The 25,904-nt window shown below is 55.6% G+C and overlaps 12 protein-coding genes across 12 annotated transcripts; all 12 read left to right on the plus strand.

Annotated features, from left to right (window-relative positions):
- Positions 1-168: 168 nt before the first annotated feature.
- On the plus strand, positions 169-1,938 carry LMXM_34_4670 (putative katanin; the record flags this gene model as incomplete). Its single annotated transcript, XM_003879414.1, has 1 exon — positions 169-1,938. The coding sequence occupies one exon, from the start codon at positions 169-171 to the stop codon at positions 1,936-1,938; it is 1,770 nt and encodes a 589-aa protein (XP_003879463.1).
- Positions 1,939-3,690: 1,752 nt separating this feature from the next.
- On the plus strand, positions 3,691-3,984 carry LMXM_34_4680 (hypothetical protein, unknown function; the record flags this gene model as incomplete). Its single annotated transcript, XM_003879415.1, has 1 exon — positions 3,691-3,984. The coding sequence occupies one exon, from the start codon at positions 3,691-3,693 to the stop codon at positions 3,982-3,984; it is 294 nt and encodes a 97-aa protein (XP_003879464.1).
- A 963-nt stretch (positions 3,985-4,947) lies between these two features.
- LMXM_34_4690 (conserved hypothetical protein) lies at positions 4,948-5,892 on the plus strand (the record flags this gene model as incomplete). The annotated part of the gene is made up of 1 exon (XM_003879416.1): positions 4,948-5,892. The coding sequence occupies one exon, from the start codon at positions 4,948-4,950 to the stop codon at positions 5,890-5,892; it is 945 nt and encodes a 314-aa protein (XP_003879465.1).
- Positions 5,893-6,818: 926 nt separating this feature from the next.
- LMXM_34_4700 (putative MCAK-like kinesin) lies at positions 6,819-8,261 on the plus strand (the record flags this gene model as incomplete). Its single annotated transcript, XM_003879417.1, has 1 exon — positions 6,819-8,261. The coding sequence occupies one exon, from the start codon at positions 6,819-6,821 to the stop codon at positions 8,259-8,261; it is 1,443 nt and encodes a 480-aa protein (XP_003879466.1).
- Positions 8,262-9,178: 917 nt separating this feature from the next.
- On the plus strand, positions 9,179-11,350 carry LMXM_34_4710 (conserved hypothetical protein; the record flags this gene model as incomplete). Its single annotated transcript, XM_003879418.1, has 1 exon — positions 9,179-11,350. The coding sequence occupies one exon, from the start codon at positions 9,179-9,181 to the stop codon at positions 11,348-11,350; it is 2,172 nt and encodes a 723-aa protein (XP_003879467.1).
- A 1,020-nt stretch (positions 11,351-12,370) lies between these two features.
- Positions 12,371-12,694, plus strand: LMXM_34_4720 (putative glycine cleavage system H protein; the record flags this gene model as incomplete). Its single annotated transcript, XM_003879419.1, has 1 exon — positions 12,371-12,694. The coding sequence occupies one exon, from the start codon at positions 12,371-12,373 to the stop codon at positions 12,692-12,694; it is 324 nt and encodes a 107-aa protein (XP_003879468.1).
- Positions 12,695-14,399: 1,705 nt separating this feature from the next.
- Positions 14,400-15,032, plus strand: LMXM_34_4730 (hypothetical protein; the record flags this gene model as incomplete). Its single annotated transcript, XM_003879420.1, has 1 exon — positions 14,400-15,032. The coding sequence occupies one exon, from the start codon at positions 14,400-14,402 to the stop codon at positions 15,030-15,032; it is 633 nt and encodes a 210-aa protein (XP_003879469.1).
- An 843-nt stretch (positions 15,033-15,875) lies between these two features.
- Positions 15,876-16,925, plus strand: LMXM_34_4750 (glyceraldehyde-3-phosphate dehydrogenase-like protein; the record flags this gene model as incomplete). Its single annotated transcript, XM_003879421.1, has 1 exon — positions 15,876-16,925. One exon carries the CDS (start codon positions 15,876-15,878, stop codon positions 16,923-16,925), a length of 1,050 nt encoding a protein of 349 aa, XP_003879470.1.
- A 1,314-nt stretch (positions 16,926-18,239) lies between these two features.
- On the plus strand, positions 18,240-18,686 carry LMXM_34_4760 (conserved hypothetical protein; the record flags this gene model as incomplete). Its single annotated transcript, XM_003879422.1, has 1 exon — positions 18,240-18,686. The coding sequence occupies one exon, from the start codon at positions 18,240-18,242 to the stop codon at positions 18,684-18,686; it is 447 nt and encodes a 148-aa protein (XP_003879471.1).
- A 1,816-nt stretch (positions 18,687-20,502) lies between these two features.
- On the plus strand, positions 20,503-21,567 carry LMXM_34_4770 (putative peptidyl-prolyl cis-trans isomerase (cyclophilin-40); the record flags this gene model as incomplete). The annotated part of the gene is made up of 1 exon (XM_003879423.1): positions 20,503-21,567. One exon carries the CDS (start codon positions 20,503-20,505, stop codon positions 21,565-21,567), a length of 1,065 nt encoding a protein of 354 aa, XP_003879472.1.
- Positions 21,568-23,037: 1,470 nt separating this feature from the next.
- LMXM_34_4780 (hypothetical protein, unknown function) lies at positions 23,038-23,493 on the plus strand (the record flags this gene model as incomplete). The annotated part of the gene is made up of 1 exon (XM_003879424.1): positions 23,038-23,493. One exon carries the CDS (start codon positions 23,038-23,040, stop codon positions 23,491-23,493), a length of 456 nt encoding a protein of 151 aa, XP_003879473.1.
- Positions 23,494-24,378: 885 nt separating this feature from the next.
- Positions 24,379-25,041, plus strand: LMXM_34_4790 (conserved hypothetical protein; the record flags this gene model as incomplete). Its single annotated transcript, XM_003879425.1, has 1 exon — positions 24,379-25,041. The coding sequence occupies one exon, from the start codon at positions 24,379-24,381 to the stop codon at positions 25,039-25,041; it is 663 nt and encodes a 220-aa protein (XP_003879474.1).
- Between the last annotated feature and the right edge of the window lie 863 nt (positions 25,042-25,904).

Raw genomic sequence — 25,904 nt, forward strand, 5'->3', positions numbered from 1 at the left:
AGGTTTGGTGACGGCAGGGTGCTCACTACATGGGTTGCTCTGAAAGGGGAAGGCATGTGATGTTTTGGGTTTGAGCCGCGCTGCCGTTTGTTTCCCCCGTGTGCATGTCTACCTTCATGTGTGCCTGTGTCTTTTTCGTGAAGCGTTCATCAGTAGTTGTACGGTATCATGTTCTCTGTTTCCGAGCACCAGCTGCCATGCGACGCCCTGTACTCGCGCATTAGCGCCAGTCGCTCCAAACCCCTTGTGGGTTTCGGCGGCCGGGACGCCTCTATCCACGTCTATCCATTCATGGGATACACGCGGACTGCCTGGCTGCAGGGACTGTCGGAGCCTATCACAGCCCTCGGCTTTGACCCGGACCAGACGTCCGTGGTGGGCGGAAGCGACGCCGGCAAGCTGCAAATGTGGGACATTGGCTCTGAGGAGGTGGTGCGTGTCTTCACGCGCGGCCACGCCTCCACCGTGACCGACATCGATGTCTTCCGCAGCGGGCAGTTCTTCGCCACCGTTTCAACGGATAGGATACTGCGCATCTGGGATGTGCGAAAGTCGTCTGGCCGGCAGTCCTACAAGGATGCCACCGCCCCATTATGTGCAGTGCAATTCTCGCCGAACGGCAGGTGGGTAGCCACCGGGTGTGCGCGCGGTATTGTGCGGCTCTACGACCTCGTCGCTGGCAAGATTGTCCACACGTTCGAACTGCACACCGGTGCCATTACGAGTCTCCACTTTCACCCGGACTTGTACTATTTAGTGGTGGGCAGCGGTGACGGTACGGTGTCGGTGTGGGACCTAGACTCCTTTGAGGCGCGGTTTCACAGCAGCAGCCAGCACACACCCATCGACGCCGTCTACTTCAGCGGCACGCGCCTCCTCGCGACATCGGATCACAACCTTCGTATCTTCGATACGTCGAACCTTAGTGAACGCACGGCCGTGTCGCTGGAGGCGCCGTGGATTATGATGGGTGACGTAGCCTACGCAGGCGCCACGGACGAGGCCTGGTTCGTGGAGACGGCCGGAGCGACGGCGATGAAGTGTAAGTTGTGCTTGCGCGACATCCGCCGCCCTGGAGAAGAGGAGCGTTGCGCGGCAGCAGCGCCATCCGCATCTGTTCTAGCACCTGCCTCGCCCTCCCAGCGAGTCCCGGTGGCGACGCTGAACAGCAACAGTTCAATCTTCGCGGATGCGCGAAAGAAACCTGTAAATGGGTCTCGGCTCAGCCCAATGGACTCACCGGCGAAAACAACGGAAAATGACGTGGCAGAAAAGGAGTTGCGGGCGGAGACGTCAGAACCGACGGCGGCGAACCTGCCACAACCAGCATTCAGTAGCGGTGGACCATCTTTCCCACCGACATTGGCCCCGTCATCGAGTACAGGCGAGTCAGAGCTGCAGATGGTGCAGCAGCTGAGTCACGAGCACGGCACTGTCTTTACCACGCTGCAGAGGCGCCTCAACACTCTGCGCACCGTGCGTACGCTCTGGATGCAGAACCAGCCAGAGGCAATGGCGCACGTGAGGCGGCTCTACGACGAGGGGCAGGAGTTTGGCCCGCTCTTCGACTTTTTAACCGTGCTGCAGCAGCCCCGCATGAAGGATAAGTTGCTCACAGAGTCCGTCGCTACTTTTTTGGACCTCGTCGAGATCGCGCTCAAGACGGACTACGAGCCGCTAATCTTGTTAGGGCTGCGCACGCTTCGCAGCATTTCCACCAAGTTCCGCGCAAGGATGGAGGAGGCGCAGCGGCGGGCGCGCGCGTCGCAGAGCACAGGCTACAACGATCCTCTCGGCATGAGTCAGCATCAGCACATAACACAGAAGTTGAATAATTGCTGCCCGGTGGTCTTTGCGCTGGCGGAGCGCTGCGATGGCGTCGGAGAGGAGGCTAGGGCAGTCCTGCCAGACATGCCGCCGCCGCCGCGCACTCAATAGACGCCTCCGACTGGTTGTCCTGGGCGGGTGAGGGGTACCTTCTTGCGGAGGAGCACGGAGCGGTACCGATACCGCCACCAGCAGGCAATCTCTGTGCCGCTACCGCTCGTCTGTTTTTTTTTCGCCTTCTCCATTGGTGTACATTTGCGAGACGTTCTTTTTTTTCTGACTTCACGTGCGCTTGGTTGCTTCCTTTTGGATGGAGGTGGATGACTGCTGCTCAACGATGTATCTCCCGGCACTTTGACGTATTGTGTCGCACTCGGTGATGGTGTGTACAGTGGTGCACTTCCCTAGTGCCGGACCTCGGTCCCATGCTGGTGTTCCTCTCCCTTGTTTCTCCGCCACAGAGGCGCTGTATGACGTCCTCCCCGTGTTTGTTTCTGTGGGTGTGGGTGGTTGGGTGCAGTCTTCCGTGCTCAGTGCACCTCCCTCTCCATGTCTCATTCTTTCCCTTTCTTTAGATCTCTTTGCTGATGTGCGCACACGGGTAGGTGGGTTTGTCCGCTCGTCTTTTGTTTTGCTGCCGCGCTGATCCCTATCTCTTTTACTTCGCCGGTGCGTCATCCCCCCCCCCTCCCGATCACGTCCTTTTCTTGTTCTCTCCTTTTTTATAAATTGGTTAGAACACACACACGCACAATACGCGCGCCCCCCCCCCCGAGCCCCACCTTTCACCCCAGCCTCACCCATGCCCCTTCGTCTGGGTGCTGCCATGATGGCCCCATCCCTCACTTCTCATTTGTTCACTGTAGCGGAGATTTGGATGTCGGTCTTCCGAGTACCGGAGCGCAACGGAACTCCAAAACAAGAAGACAACGAAAAAAAGAGGCATGTGGGGATGCATATCGAGCGACGCGCACCAAGAGGAAAAGGGAAGCGTCACCTTGTGACTCCCCCGCAGCGTGGGAAGCGTACACTCGACCTTCGTGTCCCTTTTTTTATCAGTTTTTCCTCTTCGTGAACAGACTCGCACGTGCCACCTGCCGCGGAAGGGACGAGCGAAGGGCGAAGCACACACGAGTGCAGCAGCTGGCACCGTCACCTCCACGGTGCGTTCGGGGATAGGTTCGACTCGCTACTCCCTTTTCTTATCCTCTCTTTGCTTGCTCTCGTTTATGGGTATGTGTACTGAGGACCCCCCCCCCTCTCACTCACCTTACTCCTCACACTGTCCTTGCTGCCATGCAACCCACACTGCCAGCCGGCGGCATGCAATAGCACTACAGCAACTCGTATAATGTCCTCATCGCAGTCTGACGAGGTGAGCGCAGCGGTCAGGCCCCTCAGCACTACCGTCCAGGAGACGCTGCAGACAGCCCAAGATGCCCAACAGCAGGCGCAACTGCAAAGCCCGGCTGCACCAGCGCCCTAGTGCAGCCCCTCCCAATCCTGTACTTATGATCTCCTGAATGAGCGCCTGCAGGCGTTCGAGAGCTTCACCATTCGACGCGCGCGGGGGGAATCCTCTGGGGCGTCCGCGGAGGTCTCAGGCCAACACGGCGCTCGTTTTACGCGCTCCGCGCGGGACATCCTGGTCCCTGCCGGAAGCGGTACCCAGGCCTTTTGTGGTCTGCTGAGTGGACGAAGGCTGGAAGCTCACCTCGACGCGCAGGGCGGCGGTGGAGCAGCGCCTCGCGCACCCGGGGGCAAAGCTGAATGCCTTGAGAATCATAGTGGCGCAGGCGCAAGCTGAAGTCCCCCCATCGAAAACATCTTTTTTCCGCCATCGATGCAAAGCTTGAGGCGAGAATGTCTTCCATATGGGAGGTGGGCTCCTCCACGCAGACAGTCGAAGACGCAGACTTGTCGCTCATCCAAAACGTGACGCGCGCGCTGGCCTCCATGCACGAGCGAGTCAAACAGCAGCACGCGGAGTTGACGCGATGGCACCAGCAAGCCTACGAGCTGGTGCGCACGATGGTTGTACAGGGGAACTGGCTTAAGGAGGACAACCCTCAAGGGCGCGATGAGCTGGCGAGGGTGGCGACGTTCCTATTCTGTGGTCGCACAAAGGAGGATGAGGGACGGTCGATTATGCAGTAAGCAGGAAAGCGCTGGCGGCATATCTTTTTTGTCTCCACCCCACACCCGCCCCTGCAGTCACTCACCCTCGCCATTTGATGACGGGGGAACGCACCTCAGTGTGTGTGAGGTATCCCGGACCCAGTGAACCCCTCTCCCTCTATCCCCTGCCAATGCAAAGCCCCAGGTCCTCTGGCGCTGACAGGCTCACGCGTCTACGCCGTAGGGAAGCCAGTGCGATGCATCGCCACGGATGTCGGCAGTGTGTCAGGTGCTGAATGGCGTTGCGTCGGAGCGGCCGGCGTCCGCGCGGCACCAACGCATCTCTCACCCGGCGAACGGCACGATGGGGGAGGCGGCTGGGCGGCGTCGGGCGAGGCAAAGGGGGGAAGGCTGGTAGAGCACGAGGCAGGGGGCGTCGTGCTCTCTGACGACTGCGTCGGCGCCTTGCTGTAAGGCTCGTCTGCAGCGCTGCTTCGCACGACTCGAGGAGGCCTGTGAGAAGCCGGGGGTGGTGTGGAGTGGAGTTTCACTCGCGTGTGGCAGAGAGTGGACACGCTGACGCGCAGGGGTTGAAAAACGTCCTCGCCCCTCCTGCCGTTTACTCGCTGACCACTGCTCTCAAGTGCTGCTGTAAGTTGTGGATCCAGTGGCTGTGCTCCTCGGCCCACAGAGAAAATGTATATAGCGTGCTGGGGTGTAAAATCAGCCCCTACGCCGTATGTGCAACGGAGCTACATACCTGTGCAGGAAACGTTTCTTTGATTGTGCACTACTCACGTACCTTCCTTTCTCTTCCTCTCTCCTTCTGGAGCTTCGGCTGTGTGTGTGTGTGTGGGCGGCCAGGTGCAACAGCTCATTTTAGTGTAGAGCTCTAACGACACAGCGCAACTGTCTTTCGTTGGCGGTTCAAGTCAAGCAACGCGTCCGTCACGAGCGCTAAGCACACAAGCACGTCGAAGCATACAAAGTAGTGTCCGACCCATGCCCCTCTGCAAGACGTTTTCGCAGTCGGAGCGGGAGAAGCTCCGAAAGGATCGCGATGTACTGCCGCCGTTGAGCGACGGTCCGTTTGGGCCGTTCCCGAAAATTTGGAACCCGCGGGGGCGCGATACGTCAAAGGCGACTGTGAGTACTAGCGTCAGCGTTTTGATGGCCAAGAACAAAGCCGCCGCCGGACAGGCAACCGCTGCGGCTGCGCCGAAAACAGCGCAAGCTGACATTCTCATCGGCCACACAGGCACGGGCGGCGTGACGGTGAGCACCTTCAAAGGCACCGGCGGCGCGAACACGTCTCTAAGCAACGGGCGCTTCGGCGACCCTGCTGGCCCTGGCAAAACTGGCGCCTACTCGAAGCAGCGCATGCCACCAACGGACTTTCGTCACCACTACGAACGCAGCGACTTGCCACTGTCCATTCAGCACGGCGCGAAGCGCTCGCTTCTCTGGAAGGTGGACGTGTCGAAGCTGGACTACCACCACTACCTGCCCATCTTCTTCGATGGCCTGCGCGAGCTGGAGGAGCCCTTCAGCTTTGTGGCGTACCAGGGCAGCATGGACCTTCTTGAGGGCGGTGGCGCCAAGATCCTGCCGACGGTGCCGCAGCTCATCGTGCCGCTCAAGACGGCACTGAACAGTCGGCACCCCGACGTACTGCGCAAGGTCTTTCACGTGATCCAGAAGCTAGTAGTGAGTGGCGATCACATTGGAGAAGCGCTTGTGCCATACTACAGGCAACTGTTGCCGGCGTTCAACATGTTTAAGAACCGCACCAAGAACATGGGCGATCGCATGGACTACGGACAGCGCAACAGTCACGACCTCAGCAGTCTCATCAACGACACCCTGTACATGCTGGAGCGCTACGGCGGCCCCGACGCGTACATCAACATCAAGTACATGGTTCCCACGTATGAGTCCTGCATGTGAACTTGGCGGCGCGCTGGGCACAGGTGACGCAAGCTGATGTACAAAAAAAAGAGCCGCGTGTCTTCCCTCCCCCCTTCGCTAAGCCAACGCCGGATAGTTTTCTTTTTGCTGGTTTGTTTTTCCTAGACCATGTACCGCAATGAAATCACGCACCGCCGCCGTCGGCGAAGAACGCAGAGAAAGATGAAGCCAAAGGGCCCACGCAAAAATCAGCCCCGAATGCTCTATTTTCACCCCGGCCAGCGCGCCGACGCCAGCGGCCGCCAAAGCCCCGCCCCCCCACCCTTCGCCCGCGCCCCAACCCCTCACCACCCCAACTCAGCGTGCCCCCAGACCGAAGGCGGCCGGGCCCTCCCCCAAGCCCACCCGGCCCCGGGGAAACGGGCTCGGGCGCCGGGCAAGGCCGGCCCCGCGGAGGGCGCCCCCCCCACCCCCAGAGGCGCCGCGGAACCAAGCGCAGGGGCAGGCAGCCAACCCCACGACCGGCGCGGGGAGGCACCGCCACCAGCATACCGAAGCCCGCCACCACAAACGCGCCGCGCACAAAAACAAATGTATTTTTTTTTTTGCACAAAGCTATGCGTAACTGTGATCTGCCGCAGACCGATCTCATTCGCGCGACGGTTACACAAAGTTCTCACAAAAAAAACTTAAAAGCCCCTCTAAGCATCTGTCAAACACCATGATGCATCGCTTTTCACATATTGGCAGGTGCCAGTCATACGCAGAAACTCTGTTTCCAACCACCGATGTTTTCTCTGTTCTCTGCTCCATTTTTCCCCTTCTCTCCAAACACGCTCTTCTGCAAACAGCCCGCTTACAGTGGATGTCAAGCAACTCCAAGGCACTGCATCTCATCACTCACTACACTGCACCGCTATCCCTATCTAGACCTAACTGAGGAGACTCTTGACAAAATCGAAGCCATGCCTAGCATTCCGTTGGTGACCGAGCTCGGGGCGAGGGCGGGTGAGTTTCAGCACATCTTGAACATGTCCAAAATTCCAGCCCAAGTGGAGCAAAAGCTGCGTCCGGCGATGGATCCTGGTGAGCTCTTCACCTGTCAGGATTCGCGTATTTTTGTGCGCGCTCGCCCGATCGTCGCACATGACATGGAAGATCCAAACAATCAGAGCATTGTGCAGAAAGTCGATGACAACAGAGACCTCGTCGTGATGACGCCGAAAATATCGCTTTCTGGCGAGTGCACAATTGATCCGTGCGTTGTCACGCTTGACGGCGTGTTCGTGGGTGCCCGTGACGATACAGAGCGAGTTTACCTAGAGTCATGCGCCCCATTGGTCTCTCTCTCCGTTAACGGCGCATCTACGTGCGTGCTCTGTTACGGGCAGACAGGCAGCGGAAAAACCTACACAACCTCTGGTATTTTTCGCCTTGTCGCCATGGATCTCGCGCCTGCCTTCGCCACTCATGATATCCTCCTCACTGTTCTTGAAATACAAGCACTCAAGAACATTGACCTGCTCACTGGCACGGATGTTCAGATAGTGGAGGATGTCTCAGGCGAGCTTAAGCTCTTGGGGACAGAGGCCTTTGAGTGCTCCAGTGCCGAAATGCTTCTCGCCGCTTTTGAGGAAGCTGCCTCACAGCGGACAACGCGGTCAACGGAGAGAAACGAAACGTCGTCCCGTTCTCACATGATCGCTCGCATCTCCATTATTTCGAAGGAGACGAAGTGGGCGAAGCCTGGCGATTTGTTCATCGTGGATCTGGCCGGTAGTGAAAACACCGCCGACAGCGCAACTCATGACAAAACTCGCCAAGCAGAAACCAAATTCATTAACACCTCTCTCATGACACTGAAGGATTGCATTCGATCCCGTGCTCTTGCGTCTTCGAGTACGCAGCACCTGCACATCCCATACAGGCGCTCGCCTCTTACGTTTCTTTTGCGCGACTGCTTTGAGATCGCCGTGCGTCGCCCAACGAAGACAGTTATGATCGCCTGTGTCTCACCGCTGCTTCGAGACTCACGGCATACTATCAACACACTGCGGTACGCATCGATGCTTGCTGTGACACCACCATCCAAAGTCCTGGCACCCGATCCGAACGATCCAAACAATTACACGCGCGAGCACGCCCTCGACTTTCTTGTAAAAGTGTCGCATGGAAACATCACTGAGCCGGAGTACATTTTGCCGGAGGGTGACGGGCGAACTCTCGTACACATTCCAGAGGCGGAATTTATTCGCCGCATCGTGGAGAGCCATCCGCACATACCCGAGAAAAAGGCGAAACTTATTTATACTGCCGTGTGGAAGCGTGTTGTCGACGCGCGCACCAAAGGTCGAAAGCAGATGATCGACGCAAAGCGGCATATCAAGGCACCCCGCTGCGCTATGTAGCACAGTTTGGCTGCTCATCTCTCACGTTTCATCGTTCTAGTGTGGACACGTGGCTCGTACAATCATTTTCCCCTTTACGATTTGTATGCGAAAGATGCTTAGATGGTTATAAAGTACTAGAGCAAGTTTTTCTATTGGCTATCTTCCTCTTTTTGGGGGGCGCCTTTACGTACCAGAGCGTGTGCAAGAGGGTGTTTATTTTGTTTGACATTCTCTGTCTCGTTTTAATTTGTAGAGGAATTAGTTCATCTTTTGCCGTGTTTTGTATCGACGCTTTGATTCTATACGCTTGGGTGATGCTCCTTCATTCCCTTCGTTTCACAGTTTTACTGCCACGAATCAAAGAGCAGTCGAGCTCTTCTTCTCACTTCTCTTCTGCTTTGAAGAAATGCTCTTGAGTATGAGAAAAGCCCTCGTTCACTAGGTTTTGCGCCTCTACCGCAGAGCGCTCGTTTTGCCTTTTCAGTTTCATGTATGCTCCCTCTGCCATTTCCTGTCGCCTGCCATGCTTCTGACGAAAAAAAAATAATAGACAACACCCTCACGCATTCATTCGCAAGTCGAAACGAAAGGGGAAGATAGCGCTTGGGCTTACTCGGCTGTGGCATACTCTGATGGAATAACTTGTCTTTCGGAGATTGTACTCTCCGTGTGTTTCCCCCTTTCCCGCGCAGTCATGCTTGCTTTTATCCAAGTCTTCTCACACTTTCTCGGCGAACTTGTCCCTTTGATCTTGTACGATTTTTTCATCTGTTGAATCATCGTCGTACCTGTCCAAAAAAAAAAGCGAGGCTGGAACACGTGCATCCCCCTTGATCACTTGTACAACTTCTCGAGTCGAACACCCTGAAATGCATATCTCTGAACTTAATTGCCGTCTCTTGTTCGCCATCTAGACATTTTCTGTTCTTGCAAGAATGAAGTTAAAGTGCAAAGTTGCATTACTGGCATATGTTCTTGCGTGCCTTTTCGTAACACAGGTATCGTTGGCCCATGTCATCGGTGTCGACTTAGGATCGGAGTACATCAAAGTCGCCGGGCCGCATGGTGACAAGGGTGTCGACATTGTTCTTAATGAGCAGTCGCGACGGAAAACGGACAATTTTATCGGATTTCGTCGGAGCGATCTTTACATTGGCGACGCGGCGAGGAGTCTGGCTGCACGGTTTCCTCTGTGCACTGCAAGCGCGGTGAACCAGCTTCTCAGAATTAGAAAAGACTCAAGCCTTCTTCCCTTTTTCCGTGATTTACAGTACGAATACCACGTCGGCTTCAGCAATCATGGCTCGGCGACTGTGAGCATTTGCGACACCAAGGATCCGTTCACCGCCGAGGAGCTCTATTCCATGGTACTGTCGTACTGCAAAACCACTGCCGTGAAAGATGATGTTGTCGATCCAAAAGGTGTCGTAGTTACAATACCATTTCACACGTCGCCGGCGGAGCGGCGGGCCATTCTGGATGCCGCTCGCCTTTCAGGACTGAGTGTTCTGGGTCTCATGCATTCCACAACTGCTGCCGCCTTTTACTATGGCGTGCGGCATCGCGGCTTTGGCAACAACACCCTGAAGGTAGTAGTGTTCGACCTTGGCTCAACGCATACTGAGGTCGGCGTCTATGAATTTTTACCGGCTGCGCAGAAGGCACCACTTTCGAGTGCTTTTGGGACGCTTAGGACACTCGGCGTGGTCGAGGATCGTTCTCTCGGCGGTCGTGCGTTTGACTTATGTGTTGCGCGGGTGATCGAAGCGGAGGCGCGTGCGAAGCTTAGAATTGGCCCGGTGTTGGGCGGGACGAGTTCTGCACAGCTGAAGTCACAATTCTCGCTTCTCCGCGCTGCGAACAAGGTTCGTGAAACGCTTTCTGTGAACAGTAACACACCTTACACAGTGGAAGGCATTGCCCCGGATCGTGACTATCACTCCAGCATGACGCGCGCCGTTTTCGAATCCGAATGCGCCTCACTGTTCCAGCGTGTGAAGGATTTGGCAACGAGTGTAACAAGCGTCGTGAATATTTCATTCAAAGACCTCAACTCTTTCGAGATGATGGGAGGGCTCTCGCGTACACCAAAAATCATTGCAGACCTCTCCGAGGTCATTGGCCGAGATGTAGATCGCACTATGAATATGGACGAAGCAGCGGCGATCGGTGCAGGCTACTATGCTGCGAAGCTGTCACCTCTTTACCGTGCAAAGTCGCTAAAACTGGACGAGACGATCCCGTACGGAGTCGATTTCGAGGTAGATCCTTCGTTGAACAAGGAAAAACCTGCGGTCAGGCGACCTTTATTTGGCGCTGACGGCTTTCTACTGGGCGATTCGGTGAGCTTAACGTTCAATCGGACAGAGGACTTTTCGCTCAATTTTTACAGTGGTGACGACGCCGCCAGGCCATTTGTGCGCGTCACCGTCGCTGGGGTGAAGCAAGCGCTTACGGATATGAAGGCGTTGTCGCCTGTCAAGCACGCAAACAACAGTCACATGGTTCGACTGCAGATTTTGCTGAACGAAACTGGTCTTGTGCAGGTCGAGCATGCGGAGGTGGTTGTGCGCTACGCCGAGGAGGTCACACAGAAGGTGGCAGAAAATGTCACAGATAAGACATCTGACGAAAGTAAGTTGGTTGAGAAACTTGTGAAAGTAATCAAGATGCGTAGCCGAGCAGCTGACGTGACTGCGACGCTTGCGTGGAAGAACCCTACTGAGCTGACGTCAGAAGAAATGAAAACTTCGCAAGCCAAGCTGGAGACGATCTGGCAAGCGGAGCATGTGAAGCATCTCCGCGCTACGGCGAAGAACAATTTGGAGGCGTACATCTTCTGGGCCAAGAATGACGGTGTGTCTGATAACGCTGAGTTGACAGCCGCTGCTGGCGCAGCCGCCGTGCAGCGGGTCATCGACAAAGCCACAGCTGTGCAGGAGTGGCTTGAAGAAGGCGAGGGTGCATCAGACCACTGCGCTGCCTCCCAGTACGAGTCGCGGCTGGAGAACCTTCGCAGTATGGTTGCGGAGCTGTCGAAGCAGCCCGAGAAAGCTACGAGCACAGTAACAACAGATAGCGCCGATGACAGTGAAGGCGATTTGTGAGACCGTTTTTGCTCGCATGTTCTCCCGCACCATCCCCCGTTTTTTCTCGTTGTTGATACCACGGATGTCCAAAAGGTTGTTTGTGCTTTCCTTCAGCCTCGCTTACCTCACACTTTCCTTTTTGTGCTTCCCGGTTGTTCTTGTTTCTGCACTTGTCTCTCTTCTGGACTCTCTCAATCGACGTAGTACCAATGGAGCGGTCTGCTTGTCCCCCCGCTTCTTCGCTCCTGTCACTCTTCTTGAAGAAACCGTGATGTAATGAAGCGCAGCCGTTGGCGTTGTGGTTCCCTTGCGTCGATGCTCAGAGGAAAGAGATGCAGGCAGGCAAGGGTAAGAAACAGATGGCGAAGGTTGTGGACACGCATACTTGTTTTATTGCGGAGGAATCAACGTGGACTCTTTTCGTTGTGGTAATGGGCACTCTGCAGCGAAACCAAACAAGCAGAAAAGGCCGAATTTGGGGACGCTGAAACGTTTCTTCGCCCCTTCCTGTACCTGGGACAACACCAAGTAGACGATAACAGCAAAAAGAAGTGCGTGGTGAGGATCGGTTTGGCACTCACACACTGGCAAACAGTCAAGACTCAACTGAAATCAAAGCTTTCGACAGTTTTCATGTCACCTAGGCTGACCTCTACTCCGTCCCTCGTACTATCACATGCCTGTTTTACACCCAACCATCACCACACACAAACATACACACCCACACACTAACTCAAACCCCCAATTTTCTTCTTGCGCCTCTCAATGCGACCCAGAAACCGCCTGCTCTTTTTGCTCATCTTTCTTTCCATATAAAGGCAAGCCCCCATACCCCTCAATTATATCGCCACCCGCGCCTTTCAAGAAGCTCGCCTTTTCCCTTCCTCTTTTCTTCCCTTTACAACAAAAAAATTTAACACTTCTCCCCACACACGACAGTCAACAATGCGGAGGGCTTTCGCTTCTGTATCCGTCGCTGCTGCCGCCTACCTGCGTTGCTATGCCACCAAGCACTTTACTGACAGCCACGAGTGGGTCATGGAGTCCGAGGGTGAGATGACCATTGGTATCTCCAGCTACGCCCAGGAGAATCTGGGTGACGTGGTGTACGTCTCTCTCCCGCAGGTGGGCGATACTGTCAAGGCGAAGGATGTCGTAGGCGAGGTGGAGAGCGTAAAGGCCACGAGCAATGTGTACTCCCCGGTTGACGGCACCATCACCGCCGTGAACGAGAAGCTGAAAGACCAGCCGGGCCTCGTCAATCAGTCTCCTGAGGAGAAGGGCTGGCTGATCAAGGTGAAATGCTCTGAGATTCCCAAGGGCCTCATGGACGAGGCGGCGTACAAGAAGTTCCTCGAGTAGTGACGTGCGCGCAGGTAGGACGAGATGGTATTTCAGTTTTTTTCTGTTCTCCTTACGTATGTCTCGCCTTGCGCTTGTGTGTGTGGGTGTACCTTTTCTTTTTCTTCTTTGGCTCTTCGAAAAAAAAAAAGACGCGTCCAAGTCGGGCATGTGTGCGCGTAAGCGTATCCCTACGGGTGTCTCTCAGAGTGTATGTGCACGTGCATGCGTTCAAACGTCGCTTCTTCTCATCCAAGAAGAGAGGCAGTGCAGCAGACTTTTTTCTTGCGAAAAAAAGCGAATCGAAGGTGACTTGGCTTTTCAAGGTGCGTGGATCTCAGCTGGAGGGGTCGTGCCTGCGGTAAGCGAGAGAGTAGGGTGGAGTACGAGAAACTAAGAACCGAAAGCGATGACAGTGTAAGCGGAAGCGACGCCAGTGGCAATGCCAGTGGAGAGAATGTCCGTCACATGGGCTGCGAGGGTCAAGGAGGGCAGATGATGCCGTCAAGGAGCAAAAGAGAAAAAAGTTGGAGACGATTAGCGAAGGAGCGATTCGGTAACAGTGGCGGCGCTCACACGACGAGGTCGACTGCAATTTGTACATGGCATCGTGCATCTGTCTCCCTTGCGCCCTTCCCGTATTGTTCGACGTTGACGCTTTTTCATCCCCTCATCGCACCACCTGCCCATGCACGGACAAGCAAGAGTGCAGGAAGTCCACGCTGAAATCTGCCGCATAACGGCGAAGGCGCACCGCGACCTCCTCTTACACTTATCGCCAAAAAAGAATCCATTGCTGATCAGAATAGAGCTAAAGAGGAAGCAAAGAGTAGCCACCGTATGGTATGGCCCTCCCCATTCACTTGAGGGTCGAGAGGGACTCCTTTTTCTTTTGCTTTCTTCTTTTATCGTCTACCTGTTTCAGTGTGGGAAACTGATCGCGCTCTTCTGTGGCCTCCTCCCTCCTCCTTTTCTGCTTTATATATATGTGTGTTTTCCTGCGATGGTGTGTGAGATTTCTTTGGGCGTGGATCATTTCCCTTTCTCGCTCGTCTGTTTCGCTCTCCTCGCCCCTCCCCTTCCCCGGCTCTTCTCTCTCTTGGACCTTCTTTTTCCCTCCCTCTTTCCTTCCCCTTCCTTCAGAGTGCTGGGGAGTTCCACGTGAAGAACTCTTGTTGAGTTGATGAGATCAAAGGAGAACCCGACACCGACGCTTGGGCGATGCCCAGATAAGACTGGGCAGAGTGCAAGGGCGGTGCGGCATGTACTGCCCCACGCGCAAGAATATTTCTACTTGTAAGCAGCCGTGGGCTCCCGATACGCTTTTGTTTGAACCTCGCACTCTTTCAAGTCGCTTGCGACTGCGCCAAAACCATTTTTGTATGCAGCTCCGGTCGGCTTTTGCTTTCTTTTAGGGGAAAACGGGCGAACAGGACTTGCAGCCGTCGGAGGACACGCGCTCGCATGGCGAGTCTTGCCGACTGCTAGCCTCCTTATTGAATGCCGCCTATTGCAAGGCCGCTACTGGTGGTTCTTCACTGAGCGTTCGCGTTGATTAAACCCCTCTGAATGTACATGTGCTCGTGCGCTTGTTGTGCGACGGCTGGCTCTGTCCCCCCCTCTTCTTTTTGTCACCTCACGCAGCACACAGGCGTGCCATCGTCATAGTGCGGGACATTTTTCTGTTTGCGTCTGTGTCTTCACTCAATAGCTGACGCGGCGGTCAATGGCGCTGGAAGTACCACGCCCGCTGCGCCTCTCCGAGTCGGATCAGCTCCTTGCATGGGAGGGGGATCTAGAATCGAGATGGTCGCAGCTGCAGCAGCGCCGCCGCAGCGCCGAGGAACTTCGAGCCAGGCAAATCCAATTGGAGGCGTCTCTTCTGGAGCTAAACAACGAGAATGTTGCAGCACAGTACGTTCTAGAAGAGCGCCGGCGCGCGTTGGCAACTCGCCGCACCCAGCTGCGCGAATCAGCGGCCGCACTGAAGCAGCGCACCGTCGAGGTCGCTAAGGCGTCTCGCCGAAGGCAGGAGTCGATGGCAGAGGAGACCGTTGCCGTTGACGCGGCGTGGCGAGAGTTAGAGCAGCGCACACGGTTAGAGGAGGCATCTCATGTACAGCAGATGCGTGCTCTGGACGCAAGAAAACAAAGGGCCCAAGGGTGCGATGCCGACACACAAAAGCGGCTAAGCGCACTGCGCGAGCGTGAGATGCAGCTTGTGGCACAGCAAGAAGTACTGGGTTATCACCGACAGAGCTCCATGGATTTTCTGCGGCAGTCGCTCGAGCAGCTGCAGCGCGAGGCGGAGGGACATAAGAAACTTCTCATAGCTCTCGATGGCATCAAAGAGCCGTGACAGTCCCTGTTAATCTCCTCGGTGAGTTTCATTCCGTCACCTGCCTTGGGCGCCAATGCGAGGCTGAACTCGTGTGTCTCTCTTTTTGTGTACGAATGTGTTTAGAGCTGCTTGATGACGGCTTCAGCTGAGAACACTGACGATAGTGTCGGAATCGATGCGTGACCTTTGCGCACGAAGACGAGGTTGACGGGCCGGTACCCGAAGGAGCGCAAAGTTGCCCAATGTAGTTTGATAAACATTTCTGCTAGTTATCTTGCGAGGGGGACGTGACGCTTGTAACCGCGTTTCTCCGCGTGACTGCTCCTCTCTCCCCTTTCTATACGTCCCCCTTCCTCACTGCCTCCTTGGTAGGAACAGTTTTTAGACAGGAGATGCTTTACCACCACTGACACACTATCGCTGCCGTTCAACGAGTACGTCACACGAAAGGCGCGCATGGAGAATGGGCGACATCGTCTTATGATGGCAGTGCTCTTGTAAGGGTGCGGGCGTGCGTTGTGCATCTCTGGCCCGCACGACACACAGGAATGGCACTGTTTAACTAGGTTTGCTTTCATCGACTTCTTCCTATTTTGTTCTTTGGTTGGATTTCACCGTCGTCGTTTTCCTTGTCCTCCTCGCGTGTGCGGCTCTCTCCCTCTCTCTATGTCTCATCACTGTCTTGGCGGCGCACGAACTGTTCTTGATCACGTGACTTCCGTGCACACACACTTCCGCGCATACGGCGACTTGTCGCAGGTCGATGTGGTAGTGCCATAGCCATCAAGACGCAGGACACTCACACGCACACACACAGACAGACGACTGCTTGTTGTTCCCCCTTTTTTTCTGTTGTTCCGCATGCCCATCACAGTCGGCATCAACGGCTTCGGCCCTGTCGGGAAGTCCGCCTTGTTCGCTGCCCTGGCCGATCCGTTGGTCACCGTTACAGCAGTCGTTGACGCCTCCGTGTGTGCGGCCTACATTGCATATGTGATTGAGCAGGAGTATCCGCATCGAAACCCGAAAGGGCCGCCGATTCTCGTGACGGACAAGCAGAAGGATCAGATTGTACTCAACGACACCCACGTCATTCACGTGTCGGCCGCGCAAGACCCGCAGTCATCGCTGTGGAAGAAATACGGTGCGCAGTACGTGCTAGAGTGCACAGGCCTTTACACCACACGTAGCCGCAGTTGGGGTCATGTAACGGGTGGTGCGACGGGCGTCGTCATTGCCGCTGCCAGCGCTGATACGAACACAGTCATGGAATCAAGCGGCTCGGAGAGACTCGCTGCATCGTTGCCTGTGTGCGCTGCAGGAGCACCCATCGGGGCCGTCGTAGCTCCAGTGCTGGACTCGCTGGCGAAGGTGTTGGAGATCGAGCAGGTGAGTTACACGGCCCTCTATGGGCCTCAGCCACAGCACCCAATCGGCGCCAAGTCGGACGACTCACGCGACTGGCGGCAAGTACGACTGCAGTCAGTTGCCAGCTGTGCGATGGCTTCCAGTCGCGACACCGGCGTCGAAACAGTTGGCGCGCTCCTGCCGCATCTGGTTGGTCACCTGAGCGCTAGCGCTTTCCAGGTTCCTGTGGCGCAAGGGTGTGCGGTCGACCTAGTTGTCTACACGAAAGAGGCCGTGCCGGCGGATGTGGTGGCGAGCGCCTTTGCGCACGCCGCGCAGGCCTCGGAGCGGAATGCAAAGGTATGCATCGCCAAGGGACCCATGATCAGTGTTGACTGCATTGGGAGCTCAAGTGTCATACTGGACGCCGGTTCGTTGAGCAGCAGCGCCGAAGGCAAGGTGCATCGCATGGTGTTGTGGGTGGACTTATCGTGCTACTACGCGGCACTGCTGTTGTCATTGACGAAGAAGGTGCACGGCATTCACACACCACCGTCGTCGTAAGTAGCACATCGTTCAGATGCATATGAGACAAGCTCGTCGACTTTCTTCAACTCGTGATCTCCCTCCGCCTTCTGTGCCGTCTAGGCCGCACGCGCATTGTGGGCACGCGGCCATCTCTATCTGTATGCCACCTGAAGAACCACTGGACGCGTCATCCCCCTCCGCTGCTGCACTGTTGTTCGCGGCTGCCTTCGCCGTTTGTACTTTCGCGCGTGTGTGTGTATGTGCGCGCTTTTCCACTTTGTATGTTTTATGTTCTTTTTTTTCGGTTCTGGAGGAACGCACCAGGTCGTCTATGTAGACAAGCTCTCTTTGTTTTTCGTGTTTTGTCCTTTTTTTCTCTTCTCTCCTGGCACTTCCCGGACGAAGATACGTGTACACATGTGCGTATGCGTCGGTATGGGTTGAGCCAACGTCTTCGCTTGCCCTCTTGCATGGACGACCAGAACAGAGGCTAACGTTGGCACTAAAACATGGAAAGAATCAAAGCAAACAACAACGATTCGCACTTCCCAATGCAGCATGTGGCAGCAGCTGTTCCCAGTCTAGACGCGCCGTGTTACATGAGTGAGTAGTGACGAGTGAGCGATGCGCATTATCGGCACCGAAGAGAGATAAAACGGAGTCATGCCCTTACTGTTTGTTGATGTGGGGTGACGTTCGATGAGCGGTTCCGCCTTCGATAGACATCCGGATATGTACGTGCTTGGGTGTGCATCCTTCTCTTTCGTTTCTTTTTGTTTGTTTTTGCTTCCGCGGCACTCTTGTCCCTCTACACTCTTTGCCGGTGACAAAGCACTACGTCGTGGTGTATGCCCCCCCCCCCAAACGCTGTTTCGTGGCCTGTGTGCCCCGTTGCATTCCGCTCCCACCAGTAAATGCGCTCCATCTCCACCACCTCGATCTTGCATTTTTCTTTTTTTATTTGTATTATGGATTTCGTCTGGGCATGTGCCACACTGCAGATATCCGCTCGCCACTCAGCACCAACACGCAGACGCACACACACTAGCAAAAGAAAAAACAAACCCCTCACACTCACACACACACACACACACAAAACCATCGACGTGCATAGGAGAGAACCATAGAAGGCGCCCGGTTCACGCAGCGAGTCCCTTTTTAAGTTTTGTGCGTCTCCCTGTACACCGGTGTCCTACTGATTTCTCATCTCTCATCTCTCAGTGTCTTTTTGTCCTCGTACCCTGCGCGTCGGACCGTAGCTGTCACTCACCTGTCCTCGCTTCCTCCAGAGTAAAGCACACCCGACAGCGAAGTATCTCCACACTTGCCCTCACTTCTGCAAGCGCTAAAATGGACTTCATCCTGAATTCTGTGTATGCGGTCGACCCCGTCTACGTGCTGATGAGCGCCGTCGCCCAGCAGATGCTGGCGATGGCCTGGTTTGACTGCATTGTGGGCCAAATTGACCGTTACTATCTCGCTGCGGACAAGGGCGTGCGGCGGGTCGAGCACGCTATCACGCGCTACCCAGGCGTAATGATCTCTGCGACAACCTTCGCCTGCTCGCTGCTCCGCTCCCTTGTTGTGCTGACGATGGTTAGTATGTGCAATTGCTCGACACTTTACCAGTACCAGTCGGCTGCCATGGTCGCCGTGATGATTGGCATGATGCGTGTCCACCGCACCTTCTCGTGTCACCGCCCCCTCCAGCTTTTTGTGACCGAGACCGGCTACGAGATGGCTGCGGCGATGACGGCTGCGGTGGTCTGTTACTATATGAAGAAGTACGACTTCTAAGCCAGGCCATCTGGCGGTTCTCACTTCATTCGGGGTGCCAAGTCCATCAACTATCAACCTCCGCCGCTCCTTCGACGGCCGTCGAGAGACACATCTGCCGGCGTGCGTGGGTGTGCTAGGTCCCTTCGCCGTGCTCTTGTCTTCATTTTCGGGCTCTCCCCTTCTTTTGTAGACGAGGTGGCAAGGAGGCTTACATTTCGGTCTCTTCATCATTCTTCCTGTTTTCCACCTTTAGATGCAGCCACTTCTCTCTTCTCCTTTTTCCTTTTAGTCCTGCGAGTGCACTTTTGTGGGCGAGCTCGCGACGACTTCGATGCTTGTCTGTTCTTGCACGTTGTTCCTGCATCCCCCCGGTCGGTTCTGTGTACTATTGCTGGCTTTCTGTTCTTTTTTTTTGCTTTCGTTACATAGAGAAACGCATGGAAGTCGAGGGTTGCGCATAAGAATGCGCTGGCACCTCGGAACGCGTCCACGTAGATTGTGTGTGTGTCTATGAGTGAGGCGAAGAGGGGAGGAAGGGGGTGGGGCAGGAAAGCAGCTGCAGGACATCGCAGTGGAGGAAAAGGCGGTTTACTCATTTTTTCTTTTGCGTATCCGCCGCAACTTCGTTTTCCGTGATGTTTTTTTGTCTTGTTTTGAGTGCTCTTCTCTCTCCCGCCTCCTCATTGTTTCCACCGCCGATGACTTTTCTCTCCGTCTCTGTGTGCGTCTGCGTGAGCCCCTGCACAGTTAATCGTGCCTATCCTTCTCTAGTTTCCGCTGATCTTGTCCTTTTACCGTCTCGCGCTTTTTACGGTAAGGGGCTTCCGGAAACGCCGCGACGGAGATGCGGTAGATGCCCTGTTAGTGCTCCTCAAGACTGCCCCTGGAAGGATTGACGGGGTGCTCAGCATTGGATGCAAGCAACTCGGCATGGGTGGACGCGCTCGCGCACATGTTCACCAGCCGTCTCGCGTGTTCGTTTGTGCATTCATTTAATCTTGACAAGATCGTGCCTAGAGCAAAGAAATACAGGAATCAGCGTCAACAGAGTAGGTGAACGGACATAGGACTTGCATCGTTTTTGGGCGTTGTGCGGCGGACTGGCTTAGATGCACCGTGATGCCATGTAAAACGCGGAGGAAGCACCGGTCTCGTTCTCGCCTATCACGCGGTCTCTACTGCACACCCCTCCTGCGAGATGCTTGATCATGCAGGAGGAGCCGCGTGTGAACATGATCATTGCTTTCGGTAGGGAAAAGGTGCAAGCGATGTGGGGCAGCGCAGTTCAGCCGCTCCTTGAACTCCCTGTGCCTCTCTGCCGTCTCTTTTTCTCTGTGTGTGTGTGTGTGTGTTTTGTTGCCGGCACCACGAAGCCTCCCGTTTCTGTTTTCCCATGTCTCTATCCACGTCCCCTTTTGCTGCTGGCCTTCTCTTGCACTCCTCTATGTGCCGTGTACACGACGCACTTACTGCACCGCTTCCTTTTTCTTGTGCACTGATGTGTGACGCTCTTGTCGATTTGTGCAGGATTATCATCGATTTATCACGCACACGACGCCCTCCTCCTTGACGCACTATACAAAGTACACCCTCGCTTGCGTTCGAGCAGCTCTCCTCCTGAGGATAGGTGGACGACGGCTGCAGCGGAAAAGCGAGTGCAAAAGAATAAAGGAAAATAAGTGCGGCGTTATTCACACAGTAGGACGGGGAGGGACGGAGGACCTCTGTACACCCGATTAGAGCCAAAACATTTCGCGGTTTCAAACACTGAACAGAGCGGTGCGCCTTCTTTTTTCTTTTGCATTACCTGTAGACCTACACGCACGCAGACACCATGCCGAGCACGTACTGCTACTTTGACATCACCATTGGTGGGAAGCCGAGGAGAGAGCGGGTTGTGTTGGAGCTGTTCGCGGATGTGACGCCCAAGACGTGCGAGAACTTCCGCCAGCTGTGCCTCGGCAACGATGGCAAGAGGGTGGAGGGGACGGAGGTGCCCATGACATACCAGGGCTGCACTTTCCACCGTGTAATCCCGGGCTTTATGATTCAGGGCGGTGACTTCACCAACCACAACGGCACCGGCGGCGTCTCTATCTACGGCGAGAAGTTCGAAGATGAAAACTTCACCATTCCGTGCGACAAGAGCGGTCTGCTCGCCATGGCCAACGCCGGCGCCAACACGAACGGCTCGCAGTTCTTCATCACGACGGCGCCGGCGACACACCTGACGGGCCGCCACGTCGTTTTCGGTCGCGTTGTCCGTGGCATGAACACGGTGCGCGCCGTCGAGCAGACCCCTACAGGTGCTAACGACAAGCCTGTGGCGGACTGCGTTATCGCCGGCTGCGGCACGCTGGATGGATTGCCGGAGGAGGAGCCGACCGCCGATGGCGACGCGTACCCCGACTACCCAGAAGACGCTGAGTCTCCTATGGACGACGCCAAGCGCATCGAGGCCGGCGAGGCGATTCGCCAGATTGGCAACTCCCACTTCAAGAATGCCGCCTACGATTCGGCCATCGAGAAGTACGCGAAGGCGGTGCGCTACCTGAATCAGGTGGAAAACAAGGACGGTCACCCCGAGGTCGACGAGAAGCTGATTGCCTGTTACAACAACCACGCAATGTGCGCCATCAAGCTTCAGCAGTGGTCGGAGGCTCGCCACACGGCGTCTCTTGCGCTCAGTGTGGACGCGAAGAACGCCAAGGCGTTTTTCCGCCGAGGCACGGCGGTGCTGAAAGCGGGCGATGCAGACGGTGCTGTCGAGGATCTGACGCAGGCGCATCAGATTGAGCCGGAGAACGCCGAGATCACAGCAAAGCTGAACGAGGCAAAGGAGAAGGTGAAGGCCCAAAAAGCAAAGTTGGCGGCCAATCTAAAGAAGATGTTCTCGTGAGGGTTGCGCCGGCCGGACAAGACGCGACGGAGTTGACATATGTGCCTGAACTGTGAGGAACGCTTTTCGTAGAGTCCATCGCAGAAGCCCCTCTGGTCTGCAGGGCCAGCGTCGACGGCGCCACTATTCCGCTCTCCTCCTCCCTTGATGCTTTCTTTTTGTATTTTTTTTTCTTCATGTTGTTGGTTAGGTATTCGGCTCTCTATTTATGATGATATATATATATATTATATTCGCACGTCGCCTGTCGCGTCGTTTCACAGGGAGTCCTTTTTTTTCTTTGGTTATGATCTGAAAAGTGGAGAGGCTGCTCTCTTTTCTCTCTCTCCGCCTCTTTCTGTTTTTCATCCCTTGCTTTTTCTTTTTTTTTTCTGCCCTGTGCGCCGTGCCCATCGCCGTGGAACGACGCCTCGTGCGAGGGAATATGGATTTCGAGCGAAAGGAGGAGAAGCAATTAGTCGATGAAACAGAGAGAGACAGAGAGAGAGAGCGGAAGAGCTCACTGGACGATATAATCCAAGCAGAAAGATAGAAAAAAACAGAAAACGGGACAAGACAGGTCATCGTTGGCTCGTCTGTGGAAAGAGAGACGGGTCTAGGAGAGGGAGAGGGAGGGGGCGGCGCACGTTGCTTATTACGTAAAGACTGTTTTGTTCTCAGCCTGGCAGCTCTCGGGATAGAGGACAGTTTGGGTGTACAGCTGTGTGTGTGTGTGGGTATGCGTCTTCTTTTATTTCTGTTTCTCGCGATGCACTACACACACTCGAGCAGGCCCAGCACCCCCCCCTTTCTCTCCTTTAGGTGAGCGCGTGTTGCGCTCTGCCCCACGAGAGGTGGAGGGTGCTACCACCCATGGTACGCTCCTCCTTTGACGTCAGCGCTAATTCTCTTAGATGTGTAGATGCACGTTCTACTTTTTCCTCCATACTGTCGCCTACCCCCCTCTTCGCGCTTGATGAGAGTTTTTTCGACGCGCCCTCATCATTGGACTGTTTGTGTGTCTGCGACTCGTGCGGTTGCGCGCGCCTCACTCTTTCCCCTCTGCTGTTCTCTCTCACAAAGAGGAGGGCAAACAAATAGCGCAGGAAGCTGATGGTGCAGTACCCTTGTGCTTTTTTTTCGTGATCACACGCATGCGCGTGTCTCCTCCCTGCTGTCGCTCGTGTTGCAGAAGGCACGATAGGCTGGAGCCGCACCCGCGGCCTCGCGCGCGCACACACACAAACAGCAACACAAGGAATGTGTGGGCAAACGGAGGCACATGCCGAGAATGTAGTGCCGGCGTGCTTTGCGAGCGAGGCGGTCGCCGGAACTTCTGCTGTGCTCAGGTTGGTGTAGCCCCTTGATGCGACGGATGGTACAGCGACTGTTTTCGGTGGCCACTCCGAACGTTGGTGTGTGTCCGTGGCCAGCGTGCACGTGATCCCGCTACCGCCGCCGTGCAAGGGGACAAAGGGTGGCCTGAATCGAATGGACGCCGCGGCAGCCGAGGGACTCACGTCAGCTGTTCCCTTGCTCGCGGCGAGTAATACCGTACCTGCGCGCCAGGCTGCCTGCGGTGCGCCACGGCGGCAGGTGGGGCTGTCGTCAAAAAGTCCGTTCTCCATATCTCTCACCTCACTCATGAGTTTTCTCCCGAATGGGTGGACGTCTGCCGCCGAATCCACCACGACAGTGACAACCGCGAACATCCTGTACGGGCTGGACGCACACCTCACCGGCCTTTGCAGCTGGGCCTCTCCGTTGTTGACAACAGCCTTCGTGTCTCTAGCCTGCGCGTGGCTAGCGGTCGAGGCTGAAATCGCCACTTCCACCACAAATGTCATGCTATACAGCGCCGTCGTCATGCGGCACATCTTCTTTACCACTGCGCTATGTGCGTGCGACTACCATGCATCTGCGCAGGAACCGTTAAGCACAATGTGACTCCTGCTTCCTCTCATCGGATTGTCCCTGGAGGGTTTGGTACCGTCTCGAGTACGGCGCACGCGGATTGCCTGCTTTATCCCTATGAGCAGCACCGCTCTGCTAGGCTGCGGAACGACGCCGGCATTCGTGGCGCTCCTGTGGGTGGCGAGTGCCGTTTTGCACTGTGTGGCGCCTGTGTTGCAAGTAGTATACCGACAGATACCTTTGTCAAACACAGCACCTCGAGGAAAGTAACGCGTCATGCCTGGACTGAGGTTAGCATGGATGCAGGAGGAGGCGAGTGCATGCAGATTGTATGTCTTTCCTGAAACTCGTAGCAGCGACTCGCTTGTGGACCTGCCACCCCTCTCCTTCTGTCGATATGAGCGTTCCTGCTTTCTGCACATGCTCATCCTCTCCCCACACGTGCACACGTCTGCTTGTGCGTGCGCATGTGTGTTTCTCGAAACTCAAATCGCGTGGCGCTGCCTGGAAAAAAAAGCGAAGATGCAGAAACCCATAAAATGCGAAAGATAAAAATCCTGCTTGTGTGTGTGTATTCGCCGGCAGCCCGTGTCGTTCCGGCGCTGCCGATTGCGTGGCTGTGATGTGGTGGGCTTTCTTTTCTGCTTTGCCGTCTGTCTCTCTCATGCACACGCTGCTGCACATGTGTTTGTACGTCTTCTCCCTCGCTTTCAGGCATCTCTGCGCTTCACACTTCTCCTCTTGTCTGCTGCGTGATATTCCTTCTCTGTTCGTCTGCACTCCTCTACGCCAAAGGAGTCCTCCCCGACCGCATCACTCGATATCGACACGAGCATCTATTTGTCGTGCTTCTTGTGACTTGGCATATTCTGCACACCTGTGCCTCCTCACAGTCCCCACCATCCACAGGCTGAGACGATGACGGCCATTACGGAAGCGATGGTGCTAGAGAAGGAGCGGCAGAACGCTGCCAGGCGCGATGCGCTGAATAAGCGCAGCCAAAATGTGTCCCGCTTGGCTGAGCCAGAACCCAACTTCCCCCCGGAGTGCTGCTGCGTGAAGCCAGTTATCTACCACAACATCCGCGAGCAGGTGCCCGTGACGCAGCAGCGTTTCATGTACATCCTAGCGGGTCTCTACGTCACGTTGATGATCCTCATCATCTATAACATCGTGGCTGCCTTGGTGGCCTTCACCCTTGGCGGGAGCGCCCTGCACTTTGGTCTATCCTTTGTGTATCTGCTGGGGCTCCCAGGAGCGTGGATTTCGTGGTACTACAACGTGTACTGCGCCATAGTGTACGCGTCTCGCGCGCGGCAGCTGATTGCTCTCCTGGGTCTTCTCCTAGGTGTCGTGTTCGATGGGTGGATGACGATCGGCATCACCGGATTCGGCGGCTGTGGTTGGATCTATGCTCTCAGCTTGACGCGCAATGTGGCTCCGTTTGTGCTGGTTCTCATTAGTGCGATTCTGTGGCCGCTGCACGGTTTTGCGCTGTGTGTGATGATGCTGCGGTACTGGCGCCTTTCGAGGGTACTCTTGAAGAGTACAGCCAACATCTACCGCCAGAGCATCATTTAGCTGTCTGACCTCGTGCCACGTGAGCGCAGAGCCTCCTGACCATTGTACATGGCACTCCACATAGCGAGATTTTTTTGATTTTCTTTCAGCGTGTCCACTCTCTGCCACACGCGAGTGAAACTCCACTCCACACCACCCCCGGCCTCTCACAGGCCTCCTCGAGTCGTGCGAAGCAGCGCTGCAGATGAGCCTTACAGCAAGGCGCCGACGCAGTCGTCAGAGAGCACGACGCCCCCTGCCTCGTGCTCTACCAGCCTTCCCCCCCCTTTGCCTCGCCCGACGCCGCCCAGCCGCCTCCCCCATCGTGCCGGTCGCCGGGTGAGAGATGCGTTGGTGCCGCGCGGACGCCGGCCGCTCCGACGCAACGCCATTCAGCACCTGACACACTGCCGACATCCGTGGCGATGCATCGCACTGGCTTCCCTACGGCGTAGACGCGTGAGCCTGTCAGCGCCAGAGGACCTGGGGCTCTGCGTTGCCAGGGGATAGGGGAGGGGGTGCTTTGCCTCTTCCCATACACAGAAAGAGTTGGGGCACTGAGGTGTGTTTTCCTTCCTGTTGTCATGAGAATCAACCTAAAACGGCGGAAACCGAAAATTCGAAATTGCGACAGTCCGTGCACGAGCGCTTCTCGGACGGTTTCTCTCTTTGATTGGCGGTTGTAGTCGTGTGCTGCATTGTTGGTGTCTTGAGTGGTCGTTCCCGCTTCGTGTGTGCTTCTTTCCGTGTTGCGGTTTATTCGGTCCCGAAGCTGGCGCATTGGTGGTGACGGTGTTGCAGTGGGGGGGGGTGATATGGAGGGCAGTGCATGGGGACGATTGATTCGCCTCGTTGCAGAGTCTGAAGCGAAAGTTTTAACGTCC

The sequence above is a fragment of the Leishmania mexicana genome, chromosome 34 (assembly GCF_000234665.1).
Source record: "Leishmania mexicana MHOM/GT/2001/U1103 complete genome, chromosome 34".
Lineage (NCBI taxonomy): Eukaryota > Euglenozoa > Kinetoplastea > Trypanosomatida > Trypanosomatidae > Leishmania > Leishmania mexicana.